The 22,969-nt window shown below is 29.9% G+C and overlaps 2 protein-coding genes across 11 annotated transcripts; one reads left to right on the forward strand and one right to left on the reverse strand.

Moving 5' to 3' along the window:
* Positions 1-6,116: 6,116 nt before the first annotated feature.
* On the forward strand, positions 6,117-21,719 carry LOC130669911 (uncharacterized). Of its 6 annotated transcripts, XM_057473061.1 has the most exons (4): positions 6,117-6,174; positions 20,212-20,299; positions 21,186-21,452; positions 21,569-21,719. In XM_057473061.1, the coding sequence occupies exons 2-4, from the start codon at positions 20,260-20,262 to the stop codon at positions 21,646-21,648; spliced, it is 387 nt and encodes a 128-aa protein (XP_057329044.1). In that variant the 5' UTR covers positions 6,117-6,174; positions 20,212-20,259; the 3' UTR covers positions 21,649-21,719. The 6 variants fall into 6 exon arrangements, 2 of the variants coding, with proteins under 2 accessions (XP_057329044.1, XP_057329043.1); XR_008990283.1 differs by lacking the exons at positions 6,117-6,174; positions 20,212-20,299 and adding an exon at positions 17,686-17,966; XR_008990282.1 differs by lacking the exons at positions 6,117-6,174; positions 20,212-20,299 and adding an exon at positions 17,686-17,902 and having other exon boundaries at positions 21,569-21,715.
* Positions 18,356-22,382, reverse strand: LOC130669909 (uncharacterized). 5 transcript variants are annotated; one of them, XR_008990279.1, is made up of 3 exons: positions 22,102-22,382; positions 18,617-18,883; positions 18,356-18,500 (listed from the first exon to the last, which is right to left on the reverse strand). XR_008990279.1 is itself a non-coding variant. In XM_057473059.1 (3 exons), the coding sequence occupies exons 1-3, from the start codon at positions 19,863-19,865 to the stop codon at positions 18,421-18,423; spliced, it is 447 nt and encodes a 148-aa protein (XP_057329042.1). In that variant the 5' UTR covers positions 19,866-19,956; the 3' UTR covers positions 18,357-18,420. The 5 variants fall into 5 exon arrangements, 1 of the variants encoding a protein (XP_057329042.1); XR_008990281.1 differs by lacking the exon at positions 22,102-22,382 and adding an exon at positions 18,999-19,138 and having other exon boundaries at positions 18,357-18,500; XM_057473059.1 differs by lacking the exon at positions 22,102-22,382 and adding an exon at positions 19,766-19,956 and having other exon boundaries at positions 18,357-18,500.
* Positions 22,383-22,969: the final 587 nt, after the last annotated feature.

Raw genomic sequence — 22,969 nt, forward strand, 5'->3', positions numbered from 1 at the left:
CATTCACAAAGCGCAGCCATCTCTTCAAACTTTTTCAACCACCGTCGCACATCCGTATGATCGTCACCACTGAATTTCTTCAGGGTTCCTTCAACATCTTTAAACGTTAATAACACACACTGCTGGGCAGCTCGACGGCGCCGAATCATAGGTGTACTCTGTTCATTTTCATCACCATCGTCAGGGTTTCCTTCTTGTCGACGTCTAACATCTCTTCCTTCAATATTGCCACCGTTAAGCGGAGCAATCTCTTCCCGAGCGGTGTCTTCTTCTTCATCTTCGTCATTGTCGTAATCATCGTCTTCTTTATCTACAACGCGTTCTCGTTCGACCAGAAATGCCGCTCTTAGTCGGGCCAACATCTCAACTTTACGACCCGTTGTACGAAGGTGCCGTCGCCTGAGTTCCTCTTTGAGGTCAGCAACTCTCATCCGCGCGAGCTCTGCGTCATTAAGCTCCACTGCGTCTACACCATCTGCGATTTCGTTGATCTCTGGGTTATCACACTTCACTATTTCACGCACTTCACTAGCCCGAATAAAAACACTTTGTACTGATACGTCTTTACGTCTTACTTTGATTAATTTCGTCCTTAGTCTCGAATGTCGTTTCTTATCTTCTAAGATCTTTCAATCCGCTGCGATCCCGGACGAGCCCCCAAAATGTAGGATAATATATTTTAATAGGAATATTATCAAGTTTATAGGAGATCGCAGGTTGAAAAAGAAGGTAAGATTAAGAAATAAGAAAACGATTTATTTAAATCAGGGTTACATCGGTAGTGAGCACGTCTGCTCTTCAGAGTGGTTCATCTAACACTAAAGTTACAACTATTCTTAATACTATTGGGCCTGTTTGCCCCTTCTCACCCTCATGCTCATACTTCATACTGCGTACTGTTTTTTTCTATTCCTTTCTTTACAATATTCCTATTGTAAAGTGAGAGGATAACTAAAATGGATCTGGTTATGGCGTGAAGGTTTAAAACAATTAAAAATTACTCAAGATTTATTAAATATAAATTATAGATTTATTTACACTTATTTACCCTTAAACTGTAAGAAAATACTTTATACCGAATGCGACAAATATTACTGGGTAGCGAATGCAACGAAAACGCACGTATAAAAATCAACACGTGGTTGGTAGCGGTTAGATTCACGGAATTTACTCTGGTGTGAATTACGCGTGAATAAACGCTTTATTTATTCTCAATAAATAGCAGCCTTAATTCACTGACTAAATATTGAGAGTAATTAGCTGAGCGGTTTACTTTTAATTAGCACAAAGAAATACTTGTAAAATAAGAAGCGGTTTTAGAACACGAGGTGAACTGTACTAGAGCACGTTGTAGAATACATTGAAAAAGCGTCGTATATGAAACCACACACCGGTTTCCTTGTGACGTCAGAGCGGTAGACCAATAGGAAATTTGGTAGACGACCCTGACGAAATTTCAGCCAATAGAGAAAATCCACGTAGCTCGTTGAGATCTTAAGCCAATGAGTGCGTTTCATGTCGCCACTCTTTTATTCATAGTTGGAACTAATTTATTCAAATGATGGATTTTTCTCATTGGCTAAGATCTCGCGCGTAAGTTCAATTAGCGATAGTGCTGCCGACCTATTGGTGAGGCTCGGCGTTCTCAGGTGGTAGCGAGTTTGGTCTTCACTGAACACCTATATTTACTTATTGCAAAAGATATAACTAAAGGACTCGACATTACTTCGACATCTGGCACGGTCTGTCCGACTGTTTAATTGCTTTACGACCGTCCTAATCCTTAACTTACAATTTTAAGTTTAAACGGAAAACTAAAATCTTACAACTAAAAATACAAAATAAAATAAAATTGCTAAGTTTTATTTTAGACACTACATATATATATATATATATATATATATATATATATATATATATATATATATATATATATATATATATATATATATATATATATATATTGTGACGTTATTTTTCGTATGGGGGTCAAATCAAAGTGAACGTCACAAACACCAACGAATTTTATTGTATTTACGAGCATGGTAATTCAAGACTTATAATTTAGCTTACAGTAATTTACGATTTTTATACAGATTTTTGATTAAGTTATAGTTTAAGAATTAAATATGGAGTAACGTCTGGCTACAGTTATGGAATTTTGGGATAAAGAAAATAAGAATTAAAATCAGAATTATTGAAAATTAGTATGGGATATGGTTTGAGATTAAAGTTTGGGAAAATGATTGTTTGAGTTTTGGATTTTTGGTATTTTGAGTATGTGGACGAGTCAGTGTTACCGTGGAGCGGGACTTAAATTAGTCACCCGGTATCATCTGATGATAGAACCTAGTTCTATCCCTCTGAGACTTCTTGGTTGATTGCAGAGGTCTAGCTGAGATGCTAGTGCTCCAGTATATAAGGAATTTGACGGATGCTGAATGGGATCAGTTTGGAGTTTTGGTTTGGCAGGCCTCAACAGTAATTTTGTGACCGTTGCTGTTGTGGAAGCCGTTTGGTCATTTTTAAATTATTAGTCTGACAGGCCTCAGAGGACAAGTCATGACCACTTGTACCGCTGAGGAAGTCATTGGTCACTTAGTTTATAAGTTTTATGATCCCAGCTGAAGTCTGTTCCAGGAGAGCAACTACCAAGGATATCCATACTCAGAATGGGTTAGTGAGTACGTTTGGTGAGAACTTGAGCCTCCAGTTACCGTTATAGTAAAGATTGGGTTGGATTTGAGAATTTAGAATATAGAGGTCAGTTATTGATAACGATAGGATTGAGTTTGGGGTTTTTAGAATTGAGAATTGAGAGAAAGAAGTCGAAGGGAGACCTTCGAGGAGTACGGACGTGGGCATTCGACTCTAGTCGCTTGAAGCGAGTAGACGTGTGCAGTAATGGCGCTACAGTTCAAGGCATTGTGGAAAGCTACAGATTGAGATTATTGATACAGAAGTATTATTTGAAACAGTGTAAGACGTTACTTGATATTTATTCACCAGACATCAGGTATGAAATAATTATTATAAATAATTAATCGAGTTCGAATCAAAAATCTTGAGGTATTATGCTCCTGTTTTAATTAAAGAAAAGATTCAATATCTGAGAGAATAATGTTACATTTCTAGAGTCACGATCATGTTCCATTGTTAATATTATTTTATAAAAGAATTATAAGAAATATGTTTGATTGTTAAACCAATTAGTGTAATTAACATCGAAATGAGACCCATGTACGTTAGTTTTACGATTTTGCTAAAAAGAATGTTCTAGAGTATCGAGTCTATAATTATCGTTCTAGTTTACCAAATATTATTTGATTATAATCTAGTTCTAGTTAATTAACTAATTTATTCATAAAATATCGATCTGTATCATATAGATGTCAATTTACTTACTACTAAGATTAATTTTATTATATTCAACGTTTGTTATAGAGAAAAATATTATTTGTACTGAGCTACCGTATTTTATTTATTGTTACATAGAGTTTGAAATTATTGTTGTTAAATAAAAGTTGCAAATTAAAAATGGATCTACATGACTTTGGGGAATGATGTAACCCGGACCACTCCCTCTCTCCATAAACCTACACACTGAGCGACACCATGGCATACCGTAACTCTGTTTTTAGTTTTCCAGTCTCCGTTTTGTTTTGCTAATAAGTTCTGAGCATTTTGTTAAGTTTTAGTTTTAGTTTTGTTTATGCGTGGTTTTGGTGATAATTCCACAGATCAAAAATTATCCAAAATTTCATGATTTACTGGTTTGGTGATTCCAGTGATTAAAAATTACCTGGCGCCCTATCCGTATTGAGACTGGAGGCTAAAGGCAGAGAACGAAGTTATAGCGCAGAAATTAGCGTCTAGTTTTTGTGTTATAATATATATGTAGTGTCTAAAATAAAACTTAGCAATTTTATTTTATTTTGTATTTTTAGTTGTAAGATTTTAGTTTTCCGTTTAAATTTATTGTTGTTATTTATAATTTAAGTGTGTTATTATTGTAGTGTATAAGTGATATTAATTTAAGATACCAATCACTACAATATATATATATATATATATATATATATATATATATATATATATATATATATATATATATATATTGTCGTGATTGGTATCTTAAATTAATATCACTTATACACTACAATAATAACACACTTAAATTATAAATAACAACACCACAATTAACAGCAGTAAAAAAAGCAAGAGAGAGCAATATAGTTTATTGAGATACAATGTTTGCTATTTAGTTGTCAATATAAGACTGACTGACTTTTGTCGCGTATCTATAAAAACAAGAGAAGAAGGCATTTGTTTTCTAGCTATTCAAATATTTAAAAGATCAGTTTCACATTCGTTACAATATATATTCAAGGTTGAAGTTGAGTAAAAACGAGGTCAATAACCTGAAGAACGTTCGAAGGAGTGAATTTAGCAAAAAATGTTAGAAGAACTTTTTTGTAGAGCATTAAATTTTTTTCAAGAATATGAATCTTGCGTAAAAAAAAATTTTAATATTTCTAGTAGTTACAAAAATCCAAACTAGAATCAAAGAATTAAAAAAACAAATCAATGTTTAAGGCATGGTTACAAGGAAACGGCTTATTTGACGTCAATTTACTAAGAGAAATTTTTTGTAGGGAATTCAATTTCTTTTAAGAACATACATTGCTTAAATTTTTCAGATGGATGATTTACGAGTTTTGGGTAAGGAATGAAATTTCTGTCAAAAAACTAATAGTCGTAACGATACACCTCTTAATATCAATAATAAGGGCTCAAACTTGCACAGTAATTTTCTTTAGTCATCAGGAATAATATTTTCACAGTATCGAAAAAAAAAAATATAGTCGATTTTTTTGGCCCAGTCTAATACATTCCTATACATAGTGTATAGCCAGAGTTGCAAATAGCGCATTAAATTTATAATTGCATTAGTGTATCAATTGAATTTTTTTTTATATTTCATAATCCAAAAACAACAAATTAAAAATGATTTTGTAATTTTCGAATTGAATATCTTTGAATTGAAAATAATTTTTTCATTTTTAATCCAACATTTTTCATTTAAAAATTAAATTTCAAATTTTCAATTCGTAAAGTATCGTTGAAATGTAATGGCTTAATTTTTAAATCTACGTTTTCAAATAAAACATTGAATAAAAAATTTCAATCCGGAAAACCAGATTAAAAAATTTCTTTCTAATCTCTAATTCTATATCTAATAATGGAAAAGTCAATCAAAAATTTTAATTAGCCATAGCTTAAGGGGATTAGAAAATTACATTCTGTTTCTAAATTTTCTATTTTCGAATCAAAAAATTAAATAAAATATTTTTAATTCTGAACATCGGATTGGTGTAGGTTTAATTTTAAATTCTCTGCTTACGCTGAAAATTATTCAAAAAATTTAATGCTCAAATGTCTTAACGATGCATGATCTTCTTAATTCAAATTCTATTATATCTGACGATCAACAATAAGTTTAAAAATATTCAAACTTGAAGAGCAAGTAAAACAGTATTCTTTCCTGTTATAAGTGCTGTCAAATTTTTTGTCTTGATTACTTATTTGATTGCGTACCGAATCTGAATTAATAAATAATTTATTAATTTTTAATCCTATGTATCTGAATTAGAATTAATTTTTGAAATTTTAGACCCACGTGTCAATTTAAAAACTACTTTTTTAAATTTTAATTTCACTTCTCTTATTAAAAATTGGTTTTTCGATTCTTGATCCCACGTGTTTATATTTAAATTAATTTTCCAATTTTTCAATTCAAGTTGTTGAATTAAAAATTAACTTTGTAATTTTAATCGATATGATTTCAATTACGGATTGAAAATTCAATTTTTGATTGCAAATATTCTCATTAAAGAATTCGCAACCCTGTGTATAGCCTCCCTGCGTTTAACGTAGTAGTAATGATCAGATGGTTCCACTTTTAACCACCAGATGGTGTAATTATCGAATGATATAATAACAATAGCAATCGGCAATAATAATAACAGTTATCCCATAGACTATACATTAGACAGTGTATAGCCACCATACATAGTCTATACATAAAAAGGTTACGATTTTTTTTCTCGCGTTACGGACGTTTTTTGCCGGCTAGGATACCCCTCCGCAACGCGCCATAAGGAACTTCGTTCCAAAAATATCCTCAAAGTTTCAGGTCTCTATCTCAATTTTAACCCGTGCCGCACAGCGATGTAAGTTCCCCATTTAAATAACACAGGGTTTTTGGCATTGAACAATTAATTTTTTATTCCGGCTAAAGTAATTGTTCGAAAAATTTGAAACTCTGTAGACTTTATCCTTATATCAGCAGCTACTCCTCAGAATTTTTACAGATTTTCAGCTACTATAATTTTGGGGATACAGCATGATGAAAAAAAAGAAAAAAATTATTTTTTTTATTTTTAGCTAAAATTTTTTTCAAATGACATATCAAATCAGTCTGCATCCTTATCAGAAGTTCTTACTTTTTTTCATTCTCGCAACTAAGTGGGTGAACGGTATATCTTTGTTGCACTAATACAGTAATCAGGAACTTTGCATTAGTGTGCAGTAAAGTGTTCCTTAAAAGGATTTTTTGAATTTATTACGATCACCTCACAAACGGTTTCAATTACGACAGAAAAAAATTCCCTCAAAGTTTGAGCTCTTAATTCCAACGGGACAACGTGCCGCAAATTTTGTTTTTGTGATTTTTTAAGTTTATTATATTTATTTATCAAAGAGATCTATTTTATTAAAAATTTATCATAGTAAAAAAATTGTAAATAAATAACTATTGCGATATTATGATACACAAAACTTCTAACATTTTGTTTATTATTTAATGCTTAAAACAAATAATAAACTTGAAGGTGACGAACTTATTTAAGCAAATATTGAAAGAAATTTAATTTATTGATTATATTTACTAAATGTTAAACTAAGACATTCGCTGTAAGATTAAACTTTTATGACTTTATTGGTTCAGCACCAATAGCAATAATTTCCTATGCAATAAAAATAATTTATGAACAGTATGGTGTATTTTGTAAATACTTTTAATTTCAGTTTTTAAATTTCGTACTACCAATATTCTGTTCTACACTATATGCAGCACATTTGGGAATAAACCCCTATGACAAAAAAATAGAAAATTCTTTCTTTCTAAATATGAATTAGTGATTTTTCACTAATATCAAGTGAATATTCACTAATTGTCAATTCTACAATCGTACCACGCAAAATTAGTGAATATTCACTAAATGAATATGTGAATATTGGAATTCACCGATTTAATAAGTGAATATGAGAATCCACTAAATTGAAAAGTGAATATGGGAATCCACTGTTTTCATCGGTGAAAAAAAATATTATATTGCGAAAAAAAATATAAGACACTTGTAATTAGATTTGAAATGTGATTAATGTTTTAGAATCATTACATAGAGGAAGTATACATGATTTTGATTGATGAAAAAATCCCGGTGGCTGCTGAGCTCGAACCTCTCGCATGGAAAAGCTACACTTATCCAAAAAATTGAAGGAACAAGAAAATTTTATAAATTTTTTAGTGATTTTTGGAAGGCTGTATTTTCGTGAAAAATGATCGCATCGACGAAATTAAAAAAGCAAATTGAAGCTTGAAATCTGTAGTTTGAAGATCTTCCAGCAAAATATTTTTTTGAGCCACGGTTTTTGCGGAATCATAAGAAAAAAGTCGAGACAAAATTTTTCTAAATTTTTTGGTTTTGTTTTTTAGGTCTACGGGACCGGGAAAAATTTTTTCAAAAAAACGAATTCATGGCTCGTTTAGAAAATTTATTCAGCTACAATTTGTTTTTTTTTTTGTTTCTCTGTACGATAATTTGCTGCTGAGATATCAGCCTTCAAATGAAAAAGGAGCCTTTTGTCTTTGATTATTGATATCTCAGCAAGTAATGATCACACAGTAATTCAAAGGGCAGTTTAATAAACTTGAATAAATTCCCTACAAGCTCCATTTTCGATTTTTTCAAAAAAAAATTTTTTTTCATCCTTGATATCCATTTGAAAAATCCACAAAAAATGGCCATTTTCTGGTTTTTTAGTCAACTCATCGCTACTCTGCAAATATTGATAAAAAAAATAATGTTGCCAGGTAATTTTACGACTTAATCTACCCCCAAAAACCCTGGAAATTTTCAGATTGATCCATTGAACCGTTTGTCCGGTCCGATTGCTCAAAGTTTTGCAAAACAATTAATGGAACAAGTTTTGTTCCTTAAATTGTGTAATCATTACCAAAATGAAAAAATTAATTTTTTTTGGATTTTCTTTCATTTTTGCGTTAGTTATTCAGTAAATGTAAGGTAAAGAGGAAAAAAAAAAATTTTCCAAAAAACGTGACCAAACAAGAATTTTTTTACAATTTTTATTTTTTACGTTTCATTCGGGGGTTTTTTTTTTTTCCTCTTTACCTTACATTTACTGAATAACTAACGCAAAAATGAAAGAAAATCCAAAAAAAATTAATTTTTTCATTTTGGTAATGATTACACAATTTAAGGAACAAAACTTGTTCCTTTAATTGTTTTGCAAAACTTTGAGCAATTGGACCGGGCAAACGGTTCGATGGATCAATCTGAAAATTTCCAGGGTATTTAGGGGTACATTAAGCTGTAAAATTACCTGGCAACATTATTTTTTCTATCAATATTTGCAGAGTTGCGATGAGTTGACTAAAAAACCAGAAAATGGCCATTTTTTGTGGGTTTTTCAAATGGATTTCAAGGATGAAGAAAAAATTTTTTTTGAAAAAATCGAAAATAGAGCTTGTAGGGAATTTACTCAAGTTTATTAAACTGCCCTTTAAATTACTGTGTGATCATTACTTGCTGAGATATCAATAATCAAAGACAAAAGGCTCCTTTTTCATTTAAAGGCTGATATCTCACCAGCAAATTGTCGTACAGAGAAACAAAAAAAGCAAATTGTAGCTAAATAAATTTCCTAAACGAGCCATGAATTCGTTTTTTTGAAAAAATTTTTCCCAGCCCCGTAGACCTAAAAAACAAAACCAAAAAAAATCAGAAAAATTTTGTCTCGACTTTTTTCTTATGATTCCGCAAAAACCGTGGCTCAAAAAAATATTTTGCTGGAAGATCTTTAAACTACAGATTTCAAGCTTCAATTTGCTTTTTTATTTTTTTCAATGCGATCATTTTTCACGAAAATTCAGCCTTCCAAAAATTACTAAAAAATTTATAAAATTTTCTTGTTCCTTTAATTTTTTGGATAAGTTTAAATATTGTTAAAAGTATATAAAAAAATCTATGGTGAATATGTGATAAATATATAGCGGCAAAAATATCTATATTGAAAAATATGTTTTTTACATATATTGGATTATATATTTATCATAATATATTTACTTGTATATAATGTATTGTATTTATCTATATATATTATCTCATACTATGCTCAATATATTCTTGTCATATATGGATGGTATATATATAATTTATAAGTATAATATAATAAACTTAATATATATTTCCATATATTTTGACTCCTATAATTAGTGGTATATGGTCTCTATATAATTGATTATATATGAAAAAATTAATATGTTTAAATACACTGGTCACAGAAATTAAGGGATAGAAAAAAAATCCGAAATTTTTAGGTGATTTTCAACATGCTGTAACTTGGTGAAAAATGGTCGTATGAAAAATCTAAAAAAAGCAAATTGTAGCCTCAAGTTTCTAGTTTTCAGATCTGGACCTCAAAAATTTTTATCATGTACGGTTCCGGAGTAATCATAAGAAAACCAACGAAAAAAAAATTTTCAAAATTTTTGCTGGTCTTTCAATACCTCTATGGGCGACAATAAATTTTTTTGAATGATCCGACTGTCTGATTTTTCTCGGAAATTTTATGCCCTTTAATTTGGTGGCCTTAAAAAGTCTCTACGACGATTTGGCGCCGAGTTATCATTGATCAAAGCAAAAAAGTCCATTTTGGCTTTGATAATCAATAACTCCGGATGTATTGGTCGTACGGAGAATGGAAGCAGGGTTTTGAAAACTAGAAAACATTCTCTATAAGACAAAATTAGTGGCATTTGATAGAAAAATTTTTTTTAAAGCGAAATTGTTTGGTAAAAAACAGGTCAAAATTCACAAATTTAAGGATATTCGGAAATCTTGCTATAACTTTGGATATAACGGATGAACAAAGGATATCTTCGACTTTTTTTCAACCTCAAAGTGTCCTGAAAAAACCCTGAAAATTTCAAATCGCTGCGATTTTTCTTTCTTAGTGCCCCGAAGCTTTAAATTTATCGATTTTGTCAAAAATCACCATAATTGGTAGTTTCTCGGTTTTTGTTCATTTTTTCGATTTGAAAACGTTTTTTTTACCGATAATCTTCATTTCTTCGATCAAAAAGATCGATTATCGAAAAAAATTGAAAAAAAAAGATTTTGGAAAAGTTTTTTTTTTCTCGAAATTTTTTTTTCCAAAAATTTTTTTTTTCGAAATTTTTGTTGTTGCTGTATCTGCAATGATTCATCATTGTCAAAAAAAATTCCTAAAATTTTTTTTACCGCCGGCATTAGAGTTACCCAAAGCGTATGTTTGTTAAGTTGACATTTAAAGCAGATGTAGTTACAGCGGTAAAAAAAATTTTAGGAATTTTTTTTGACAATGATGAATCATTGCAGATACAACAACAACAAAAATTTCGAAAAAAAAAAATTTTTGGAAAAAAAAATTTTGAGAAAAAAAAAAAATTTTTTCAAAATCTTTTTTTTTCAATTTTTTTCGATAATCGATCTTTTTGATCGAAGAAATGAAGATTATCGGTAAAAAAAACGTTTTCAAATCGAAAAAATGAACAAAAACCGAGAAACTACCAATTATGGTGATTTTTGACAAAATCGATAAATTTAAAGCTTCGGGGCACTAAGAAAGAAAAATCGCAGCGATTTGAAATTTTCAGGGTTTTTTCAGCACACTTTGAGGTTGAAAAAAAGTCGAAGATATCCTTTGTTCATCCGTTATATCCAAAGTTATAGCAAGATTTCCGAATATCCTTAAATTTGTGAATTTTGACCTGTTTTTTACCAAACAATTTCGCTTTAAAAAAAATTTTTCTATCAAATGCCACTAATTTTGTCTTATAGAGAATGTTTTCTAGTTTTCAAAACCCTGCTTCCATTCTCCGTACGACCAATACATCCGGAGTTATTGATTATCAAAGCCAAAATGGACTTTTTTGCTTTGATCAATGATAACTCGGCGCCAAATCGTCGTAGAGACTTTTTAAGGCCACCAAATTAAAGGGCATAAAATTTCCGAGAAAAATCAGACAGTCGGATCATTCAAAAAAATTTATTGTCGCCCATAGAGGTATTGAAAGACCAGCAAAAATTTTGAAAATTTTTTTTTCGTTGGTTTTCTTATGATTACTCCGGAACCGTACATGATAAAAATTTTTGAGGTCCAGATCTGAAAACTAGAAACTTGAGGCTACAATTTGCTTTTTTTAGATTTTTCATACGACCATTTTTCACCAAGTTACAGCATGTTGAAAATCACCTAAAAATTTCGGATTTTTTTTCTATCCCTTAATTTCTGTGACCAGTGTATATGGTTAGCGGTATATTGGAATTATATTTTTCTTATATATTAAAACTTATATTTTTCGCAATATATTGAAAATTTTATTTTTTCAATATACTTTTTCAATTCCTACACAAATCCACAAAAAAAGTCAAATTTACTAGTTTTTTTTTCTTTTCATTGACCTTACATTTACTGAATAACTAACGCAATAACCTAAGAAAAGTAAAAAAAGTGCCATATATTTTACAATATACTGGAAACCATATATTTTGCAATATACTGGAAAACATATATAAAAAATATAAAAAATACTATATATTAATTAATATACTACTTTTAATATAACATATCAATGTAAAAAAAGATATATTGAAATATATATGTAAAACATACATAAAAAAGTCATATATTGATAAATATATTGGTAATATATTATAGCAATATATTTTTTTTCATTATATTATCATATATTAATACGGCAAAAATCTAAATATGATTTTATATATTGTACAATATATCACATTATAATATTCATATATTCTATCATATACGTTTTCACATATAAAGTTTTTTCATGCGGGCTGCATCCTTTCAGTTCAAAGTCTTTGATGCTATCCACTGCACTGGTCTACGCATGTGATTTCGTGAGTGTAAATAGTATATTTATTATGATACCAAACAATAACTGATGAAGAAATAAAAAATCCGTGATGTTATGATTGACGTACTCTTCATATAAATATATTATTGCTCTGTACTTTTATTTTTTTTTTATTTTGAAAGTTTTTTATTAAAATTTTTAAAAATGGTACCATAATTATTAATTATATTTTTATCTAGTAAAATATTATGACAGAGTGATTAGCTTGCCAAGTCTGGTCGCACCTAAGTATTATAGTCGAATATTATTGCGCCACTGGAAGATGGACTCGGCCTTTCAGAACCGGATGTTAATGTAATTATATTGTATGCTCAGGGTCGTTCGTAAATTTTATAATTTTGTGAGAGAGGAGAGGAATGATGAACAGGCATTAATAAATTTATTTAAAACTTTAATTCCAATTTCTTAATTTAATTAAGCACCTTGCTTATTATTTATTTTCCCTTAATAACAATCAATAATCTTATGACAAACTATGCTTATGACAAACTAATATTCTTATGACAAACTAAATATCGTCCCTTGGACGTTTTTCACACTCACGTATTTTAAGCGTCTTCCGGACGTAACACAGACACACACACACTCTTTAAAAAACCGTCCATCGGACGTTAAACCTTTAACTTTAATAAACCTTGATAAAAAACCGTCCACTGGACGTTAAACCTTATTTTTCTTAATTACTAATTTTAAAAAACCGTCCACAGGACATTAACCCGCATTTTCTTATTTCTAGTGTCCACCGGACATATCTTAAACCTAACTTATATTTTTGTCCACTGGACTTACATCACAAACACAATTTCTTTCAATTAACATTACTTTGACTCTACTTAAGACTCTACTTTCTTTTGTACTTTTAATATCATCACAATCTTTTTTACCCAAAATTTTATGACTCTAATTCAACTAACATTCCAATACAAAATTTCCACATCAACTCATTCCGATTACAATTTGTCACTCCCTTAATTTCTAATTAACTCACTGATTTTACACGTATTAATTAATTAATTTGTTGTTTAAATGAAGTATTAATTAATTAATTTTCACTAATAATTTTCCCACTATTTTTATACATTAATTTACTACACAATAAAACAATCCGTTTCTTTCTATTTTACTCAATAACAATTTATCACAATTCTGGCGTCCTTTTCATAACTTTATTTTATTTAGATATTTTAATTAATTAACTTAAAATTAATTTATAATTAAATCACGACTAGAATTACGTTATGAATTGACTAGAAATTCGGCCATTGTGTTGGCGTTACTCGGGTCTTGAATTTTACTGACGGATTCGAGTAAATTAAAGTTTATTTATGAATTAATTCAGCCACTGGAATAAATTCCGGCCTCAATTAAATTATTGACGTTATCGAATAATTCATTTAATTAATTATTAACGTGGAATAATTATTTTATTCCAGCCAAAGGCCTCGGATAAAATAATTCAGATTTATAGACAAGATGGCGAATAAGAGCGGCGCGAAAATTTTTGAAAAGACGAGGCACGTGGTTGTAATGGCCAACGGCCTACAACTTCCAATTTATATACGCGAGAACCAACGGAAAGATATTAATTGAATTAATTACAATTAATTCCGCCATTGGAATATAAATTCCGGCCTTAATTAATTATAATTTTACCTTGATGAATTTTACCGCAGCAACCCGACGAGACTTGTAGCTGATGTCCGGCTATTTCTCCAACTGTCGTCCAATTTTCCTTACAGGTAAATCTGCTCTTCTAGTTCTCGATTGTCCAGTTTGTTCTTGCTCCAGATTGTTAAGGTCCTCGTCTTGCCTCGTATAGAATGGTGTAGATGATGCGTCCAATCACTCTAGTCGTTCACTAACTTTCACTTAGGCGTCCATCGCCTTCGGTTTTTATGTTTACAAGCGTATTTTTTTATGGCCAATTTCTCTCCACTAATATTAACCCAAATATGCCCCTTGATTGGAAAATGAAACAGGAATCTCTTATAGTTCTGGGTATAGTTGGGTTAATTTTCTAACATCGATTACAGAAAAAAGCTAAGAAACCAGAATTTGAAGGAGATATTGATGGAGATCAATATTTTAATGAACTGGACGCGTTTAATAATAACCACTCAGAGGAACCACATGATAAGGAGGATGAAGATTTACTACCACCAATTACTCCTGCACAGTCACCTACTTCAATGCAAGATTTTCCATTTGCGTCGCCACCTCGTCAAAATAATGACGATCATTTTCATGATCATAATCATAATAATGAGAATGATGTTAACATCCATGTGAATACTAATAATAACAATAATAATAATGTTTTAAAAGATATTCAAAATCTGAAGCGTCAGTTACACTGCAATAATCAGGAACTAGGACAATTAAAAAAAAATATGGTGACCAAAAATATATTAAATTAAACTTTGAATACTGTAGTTGAAACCGTAATGACTCAAACGATAGCAACAGTCGTATAGATTTTAAAAAACCGCTATTCGATGCAGAAAATCAAGTATGTTAGTACAAAAATAATATTTTAATTCCTCACGTCAAATTCAAGTTGAAAAAATAAAAAAAGTTTAAAACATTTTAAATTCATCATTTTTGTTGTAGGTCAAGATTTTCGATGATTTCATAATGAGTTTTGATAACTATTATAGTGCACTAAATGCTACTACAAATTGTAGAAGAGCAAAAGCAGTGATGCGTGAGTTTTGGTCTCCACAAAAGAGATCCGATATAGTCATCAAGTACAACCCAGAAAAAACGGAGATGACCTTAGTTTTTAATGCTGAATGTGCCAAATTAATAAGCACGATTTGTTTTTCAATTATGAATAATTCAAAAATATTTTTATTACTATAGCTGTTATATTTCCAGAAATTGTAGAGGAATCACAAAAGTATAAAAAAATTACTATTTATACGGATAAAGACAGAGTTTCGACAAACATAATTAAATGGGTTGGAGAATGGTTGAAGTCCATGAGATACACCAGGAAAAAAAACCAAACGGAATAATATATATTTATAACAACAAGGTTATCAATGTAATTTCTTATATAGTGCAGTGTCTAATAAATATTTTATTAAATTTACATATTTTATGTTGTTTATTGTAAGCTATCAAGAATAAATAATAATTTTACAGTTACAATAAAAATAATGAATTTTATGCTAATGAAAATGACATTACTGGTTTCATATTTAAATCACTTTCCTCGTTGACTATTATTAATGATCCTCTTAAAAAGGTTATGAATTATTGTCAGTTTGTCAAAGGTGAATTCGTGTATTCACGTCATTTTACCGATGGAAACGTCGTAAATTTACGGTCGTTCATCAGTAAAAACTTGGTGAATTTACGATCAATCTTCAGTGAAAACTTTCTCAATTTACGTTCGTTTGCCAGTGAAAATTTCGTCAAATCACGGTGAATGGTCGGTAAAATGGGTATCTATTGATCAGTTAAAGACAATTTTTCTCACATCAAAAATCGATACAACTATGATGAAAACTTCAGTGACTGTGCGTGAAGTCGACGTTTTTCGTCTATAGGAACCTCATCAATCGACGGTCGAATCACCAAATATTTCTGAGCAATGTAAAAGAAAAGTTTTGCACAAATGCACTCTAGTTCTTTACCAGAAAAATACTGGACTATGATGAGTTTAAAACAACTACTTTTCTATGAAATCGTGGTGAATTGACAGTATTTCGGCCGTGACTACAAAACCGCAAGGGAACTTCAACATTTAGTTTTCGTGTAACCCCTGTGCGCGCGCATCGTAAAGATGCGGATCATACATTCACATATATGATAGTACATTTAGTATTATATGGCCTCATATATTATATACATGAACAGTAGGGTGGGCCAAAAAAAGTGACTATTTTGTTTTTCTTTGGTGACAGTGAAAATATTATTTGAGATGATGAAAAAAAAATTCTATTAAAATTTGAACTCTTAATATTAATATTAAGAGGTGCCTATTTGCAATTCTTCATTTCCCATTTAAATAACATCTTTTCACTTTTCCAGCAAAACTATCAGACTTATCAAAAAATGTCATAGGACCTTATTTGTAGACAATTTTATTCCCTACAAACTAGTTAGAATAAAGTTCATTCAAATTCCGCATTGTTTTCTAGTTATTTTCATTTTAATCTTAAGTTCTCAGAATAGAGTAGAAGACTATTATTTTTACGAGCTTGGCATTAAAATGAAAATAACTAGAAAACAATGCGGTATTTTCAAGAACTTCATTGAAAATAATTTTGATACATCTATATCGTAATGCATAAATATTTTTGAAAATTATTACACTTTTATTTTTTGAAATTGTTATTTGTGTCACTTGTCGATTGACAAAATTGATAGAATTTTATTAAACTGTTTAAGGAATTTAAGCGTTTTATAATATACATGTTTCTTAGATTAACCGTTTTTTCTGAAAAAGTGTTTAATTCCGGAATATTTGTTTCAATTTAAAACACTCGATGTTTTTTTAAACGTTTAATGTAACAGTAAGCGCTTTATAATGAAACAGGTAGAAGTGTTTTTTTCTTTAAACGGATAAAACGTTTTCGGATTAAACACTTAAGTGTGTTACGCGAACCTTTAAAACACTTGTAATGATTTATGCGATTGTTTAAACGTTTATACCGTTTTACTTCTAAGCGCTTAAGTTGCAGAAAACACTAACTTGTTTTATTTTAACACACTGAGTTAAACACTTGGATTTGCAGTGTATATACATATTACGTGCTGTACTTTCGTTGTGGAAAAAAGAAATTTTTTGCAAAAGACAGGTTACACGTAAGATACAATCACTTCCGAGATATTTTACTTTTATCTGGAGCCACAAAAAATCAACGAGGGATCAAAAGAAAAATCACCGAAGAATTTTTACCTTTGCGAATAGGAACTATTAATGAATTATTTCACATTGGTATGGTTTTTTTTTTCTTTATTTTTTTATTGTATTTGTTGGATTCTCTGTACAAAAACCAATCTTTATTCTTATATATTGTGACATTTTAAATTTCACTTTCTAATTCGACGCCGACACGTGGTCATTTATTTGTTAATCCGTACATTGTTATTATTAAATAATGTAATGATACGTATTTTGACAGTTGCCGTATATTGACTTGGCCGATCACGAGTTCGAATAACTATTTGGAGCAACTTTTCCCGCGTATGTTAATTTTTTTGTTCAGTTGGCAGCTTGGTACGAGAAGGATCCGAGACTCGAGATATTTGGGGTGCCACGACTTGTGCCGAACGGAGGTTACGTAGAAACGCACACTTGCCACAAAAGTAATAGTGTGTAGTGACCCGTATGAATAAACGAAGGACCGACGAAAGTTAGGTTCCAATAAACGTAGGAATGAATAAACGCGGGTAACGTATAACGAGCGGTTAGTATAAACGGAGGAACGAATAACGTGAGATGTGTACAATGAGCGGAACGGTTAATGTGAGGTTTGTAGAAACGGAGGAATGGATAATGAAACGTTTGTATAAACGTAAGAACGGAAAACGAAACATTTGTATAAACGTAGGAACGGACAATGATACGTTTGAATAAACGCGGGTAACGTATAACGAGAGGTTAGTATAAACGGAGGAACGAATAACGTGAGATGTGTACAATGAGCGGAACGGTAAACGTGAGGTTTGTACAAAGTGACATGTGTATAAAATATTATTTGACAATACCGACCGTTAAATTGACTGAATTCAGTTGATGTAGTAGATTCCCATGATAATAAAAAATTATGGAACTCGTTCTTAAGGATTTTAATAATCTAATAGGACATGTATTATTTTTTGGTTTAAATTAAAAATTTATAAATTTATTTATTGTTCAAATGATGGTGATTTAATTTTGTAAATATTTAAATTTTATTGATGAGGCTTAAAGTTAAAAAAAATTATATTTAATATTAATTAAATAACAAAGTATTGACCGTAGAAATTATTATGAAAAATTAGACTCAATATAAAAACTAATTTATGTAATAGTAAAATAATCTAGGATGAAAAACTTGAAAACAATTTTTTTTTTTTTTTTAAGGAAAATAATTGATTTATTTTTTCATATATTGATATAAAATTAAAAGTATAATTTATTCATTTTCAATAATTAAATTTAATTCTTGGAAGACTTCCATCCTAAGGTACTCCTCCATTGGTCGAAGAATGATACCTGCAACAGTTTGTAAAATTTTAATTGACATTCTTAATATTTGTAATTTAAAATTATATCGTTTTATTAATGTCATTAACGACATAATATTTATTGATTATTTAGTGAAGATTTACCTTCTATTTCGGAAATTTCTTCCTCGTCGTCTGTTCTACCGTCCATATCATTCAAATTTTCTTGTAGATATGTTGGTGTTAGAAAATAACTAGCATAAGCTAGGAAATTCGGTATATCTAAAATGTTGCTATCATATAGTAGCCAAGCATTTTTAATCGCTTCATCTCTTTTTAAGCTCTCGCTCCGGGGATGACGTATAACTGGTTCACCACTCAATAATGATAGGAGCTCTAGGTGAGTTACAGCCTGTAAATCTCTCAACTTCTCTGCAACTACAAACATTTTTTATTTCATATTTTTATTTTTTATTTTAAATGTAAAATTTTCTTTCTTTTAAGTAATCAATCAGTTGAAAAATATAATATCAAAAAAAAAAATTACAATTGATATTTTATTTTTCAAATTATTAAAATTTCTATAACTCGGAAACTATGGACTTTAACGACTTGACTCATAAGACTTTTTTTTAAGAGAATAAAATTTCCTATAAAATTTCTATTTACATTTTTAGTGTACTTTCATTGGTTTACGTTCTGGAAGCCAATAAAGGTCAATTTCATAAGAAAAGAGACTTCCACAACGGACACAAATGAAACAGCTGGAATTACAGCTAAGTAACTATGGGCACTTTTGAAGAACACAAAATGCCCTACGATTTGCGTCCAAAACCGCGTCGATATCATAAAACGCAGCTGAGTATTAGAAAGTTAAAAAAAAAGTAATTTAATTTACGTGTAATTTTAATGGGAAATCTTTGAAATCAAATGGTAAGTACATAGGATTGGAATTAAGAGCTCAAACTTGGCAGGAATTTTCGTTTCAGCATAAAAAACAATATTTTGCTTGATGAGCAACAAAAAAAATACTTTCGCCGGAAACGAAGCACCCTAATATATATATATATATATATATATATATATATATATATATATATATATATATATATATATATATATATTAGGGTGTTTCATATTTAGGCGATATTTTTTTTCTGTCCTACCTGAAAATCTAACAATTTATAGAACAAAAAAAATATTCCCGCTTGAAAAAAAATTCTAAGTCAATTAGGGGCTTAACGCACCGAAAAATTCGATTTCCCATTTAAATAACATGGGAACAAAAATTTTTTTTAGTTTAGAATTTTTTACCTCGGCAATGGCTCATTGTAAGAATAAGCCCAGCATACATTTTTGTAGGGAATATAACGCTCTCCAAAAAAAGTCTCTTATCATTTTTTGATAAATCCATCTGTTCAAAAGTTTTTGGACCTCGAAGTCAAGTTAGAGTAAATTTTGAAATCTTTTTACTTTTCCGGCGAAATCATCGGACTTATCATAAAATGCCAAGCTCCTAAAAAAATAGTGTTCTGATATACTTTAAGAGCTTGGCATTAAAATAGAAATAACTAGAAAACAATGCAGAATTTAAAAAAACTTTATCAGAGATAATTTGTAGGAAATAAAATTGTCTACAAAAAAGAATCCATGGCATTTTATGATAAGTCCGATGATTTCGCCGGAAAAGTAAAAAGATTTCAAAATTCACTCTAACTTGACTTCGAGGTCCAAAAACTTTTGAACAGATGGATTTATCAAAAAATGATAAGAGACTTTTTTTGGAGAGCGTTATATTCCCTACAAAAATGTATGCTGGGCTTATTCTTACAATGAGCCATTGCCGAGGTAAAAAATTCCAAACTAAAAAAAATTTTTGTTCCCATGTTATTTAAATGGGAAATCGAATTTTTCGGTGCGTTAAGCCCCTAATTGACTTAGAATTTTTTTTCAAGCGGGAATATTTTTTTTGTTCTATAAATTGTTAGATTTTCAGGTAGGACAGAAAAAAAATATCGCCTAAATATGAAACACCCTAATATATATATATATATATATATATATATATATATATATATATATATATATATATATATATATATATATATATTAGGGTGCTTCGTTTCCGGCGAAAGTATTTTTTTTGTTGCTCATCAAGCAAAATATTGTTTTTTATGCTGAAACGAAAATTCCTGCCAAGTTTGAGCTCTTAATTCCAATCCTATGTACTTACCATTTGATTTCAAAGATTTCCCATTAAAATTACACGTAAATTAAATTACTTTTTTTTTAACTTTCTAATACTCAGCTGCGTTTTATGATATCGACGCGGTTTTGGACGCAAATCGTAGGGCATTTTGTGTTCTTCAAAAGTGCCCATAGTTACTTAGCTGTAATTCCAGCTGTTTCATTTGTGTCCGTTGTGGAAGTCTCTTTTCTTATGAAATTGACCTTTATTGGCTTCCAGAACGTAAACCAATGAAAGTACACTAAAAATGTAAATAGAAATTTTATAGGAAATTTTATTCTCTTAAAAAAAAGTCTTATGAGTCAAGTCGTTAAAGTCCATAGTTTCCGAGTTATAGAAATTTTAATAATTTGAAAAATAAAATATCAATTGTAATTTTTTTTTTTGATATTATATTTTTCAACTGATTGATTACTTAAAAGAAAGAAAATTTTACATTTAAAATAAAAAATAAAAATATGAAATAAAAAATGTTTGTAGTTGCAGAGAAGTTGAGAGATTTACAGGCTGTAACTCACCTAGAGCTCCTATCATTATTGAGTGGTGAACCAGTTATACGTCATCCCCGGAGCGAGAGCTTAAAAAGAGATGAAGCGATTAAAAATGCTTGGCTACTATATGATAGCAACATTTTAGATATACCGAATTTCCTAGCTTATGCTAGTTATTTTCTAACACCAACATATCTACAAGAAAATTTGAATGATATGGACGGTAGAACAGACGACGAGGAAGAAATTTCCGAAATAGAAGGTAAATCTTCACTAAATAATCAATAAATATTATGTCGTTAATGACATTAATAAAACGATATAATTTTAAATTACAAATATTAAGAATGTCAATTAAAATTTTACAAACTGTTGCAGGTATCATTCTTCGACCAATGGAGGAGTACCTTAGGATGGAAGTCTTCCAAGAATTAAATTTAATTATTGAAAATGAATAAATTATACTTTTAATTTTATATCAATATATGAAAAAATAAATCAATTATTTTCCTTAAAAAAAAAAAAAAATTGTTTTCAAGTTTTTCATCCTAGATTATTTTACTATTACATAAATTAGTTTTTATATTGAGTCTAATTTTTCATAATAATTTCTACGGTCAATACTTTGTTATTTAATTAATATTAAATATAATTTTTTTTAACTTTAAGCCTCATCAATAAAATTTAAATATTTACAAAATTAAATCACCATCATTTGAACAATAAATAAATTTATAAATTTTTAATTTAAACCAAAAAATAATACATGTCCTATTAGATTATTAAAATCCTTAAGAACGAGTTCCATAATTTTTTATTATCATGGGAATCTACTACATCAACTGAATTCAGTCAATTTAACGGTCGGTATTGTCAAATAATATTTTATACACATGTCACTTTGTACAAACCTCACGTTTACCGTTCCGCTCATTGTACACATCTCACGTTATTCGTTCCTCCGTTTATACTAACCTCTCGTTATACGTTACCCGCGTTTATTCAAACGTATCATTGTCCGTTCCTACGTTTATACAAATGTTTCGTTTTCCGTTCTTACGTTTATACAAACGTTTCATTATCCATTCCTCCGTTTCTACAAACCTCACATTAACCGTTCCGCTCATTGTACACATCTCACGTTATTCGTTCCTCCGTTTATACTAACCGCTCGTTATACGTTACCCGCGTTTATTCATTCCTACGTTTATTCGAACCTAACTTTCGTCGGTCCTTCGTTTATTCATACGGGTCACTACACACTATTACTTTTGTGGCAAGTGTGCGTTTCTACGTAACCTCCGTTCGGCACAAGTCGTGGCACCCGATATTTGATAATAATAATCATAGTAATAAGTTCGTTAGTAATTAAGTTAGCTTAAGTTGGTATCGTGGCAATTTGAGAAATAGGCCTTTTCATCATATGACGAGCGCAAGCGTAGCCGCCATGTTGAAACGGTGGTAATTCAAAACATTCGTACTGTTTTAATCAACAATGGCTGGGCAAGGACTATTATCTCCACAAACAAATAAATTATTTGAAAAAATCATTGATGGTGATTTACTTATGTATGATTCAGTTGAAGCTCATAACTGTGAACAATTAAAAAGGGCTAAAATGTCATGGGCGTCAGCAAAAAGGGAAAAAAAGTGAGCTGATTGAAAGGTTGGGCATTGACATTTGTTTACTATCTAAAAACATAAAAAACAATTAATATTTACAATTTTATTCTTATGAATAATGTCAATTAATTTGTAATAATCGAAAATATATTTTAG

The sequence above is a fragment of the Microplitis mediator genome, chromosome 6 (genome assembly GCF_029852145.1).
Source record: "Microplitis mediator isolate UGA2020A chromosome 6, iyMicMedi2.1, whole genome shotgun sequence".
Lineage (NCBI taxonomy): Eukaryota > Metazoa > Arthropoda > Insecta > Hymenoptera > Braconidae > Microplitis > Microplitis mediator.

Excerpts from the sequence above, each read along its gene's own strand:
- LOC130669909 (XM_057473059.1), bottom strand. The coding sequence starts at position 19,865 with ATGGATTTATCAAAAAATGATAAGAGACTTTTTTTGGAGAGCGTTATA. Across the intron at positions 18,884-19,765 it reads TACAATGAGCCATTGCCGAG|AGAAGTTGAGAGATTTACAG; the intron begins GTAAAAAATTCT and ends TTGTAGTTGCAG. Across the intron at positions 18,501-18,616 it reads AGAAATTTCCGAAATAGAAG|GTATCATTCTTCGACCAATG; the intron begins GTAAATCTTCAC and ends AAACTGTTGCAG.
- LOC130669911 (XM_057473060.1), top strand. The coding sequence starts at position 20,200 with ATGGATTTATCAAAAAATGATAAGAGACTTTTTTTGGAGAGCGTTATA. Across the intron at positions 20,300-21,185 it reads TACAATGAGCCATTGCCGAG|AGAAGTTGAGAGATTTACAG; the intron begins GTAAAAAATTCC and ends TTGTAGTTGCAG. Across the intron at positions 21,453-21,568 it reads AGAAATTTCCGAAATAGAAG|GTATCATTCTTCGACCAATG; the intron begins GTAAATCTTCAC and ends AAACTGTTGCAG.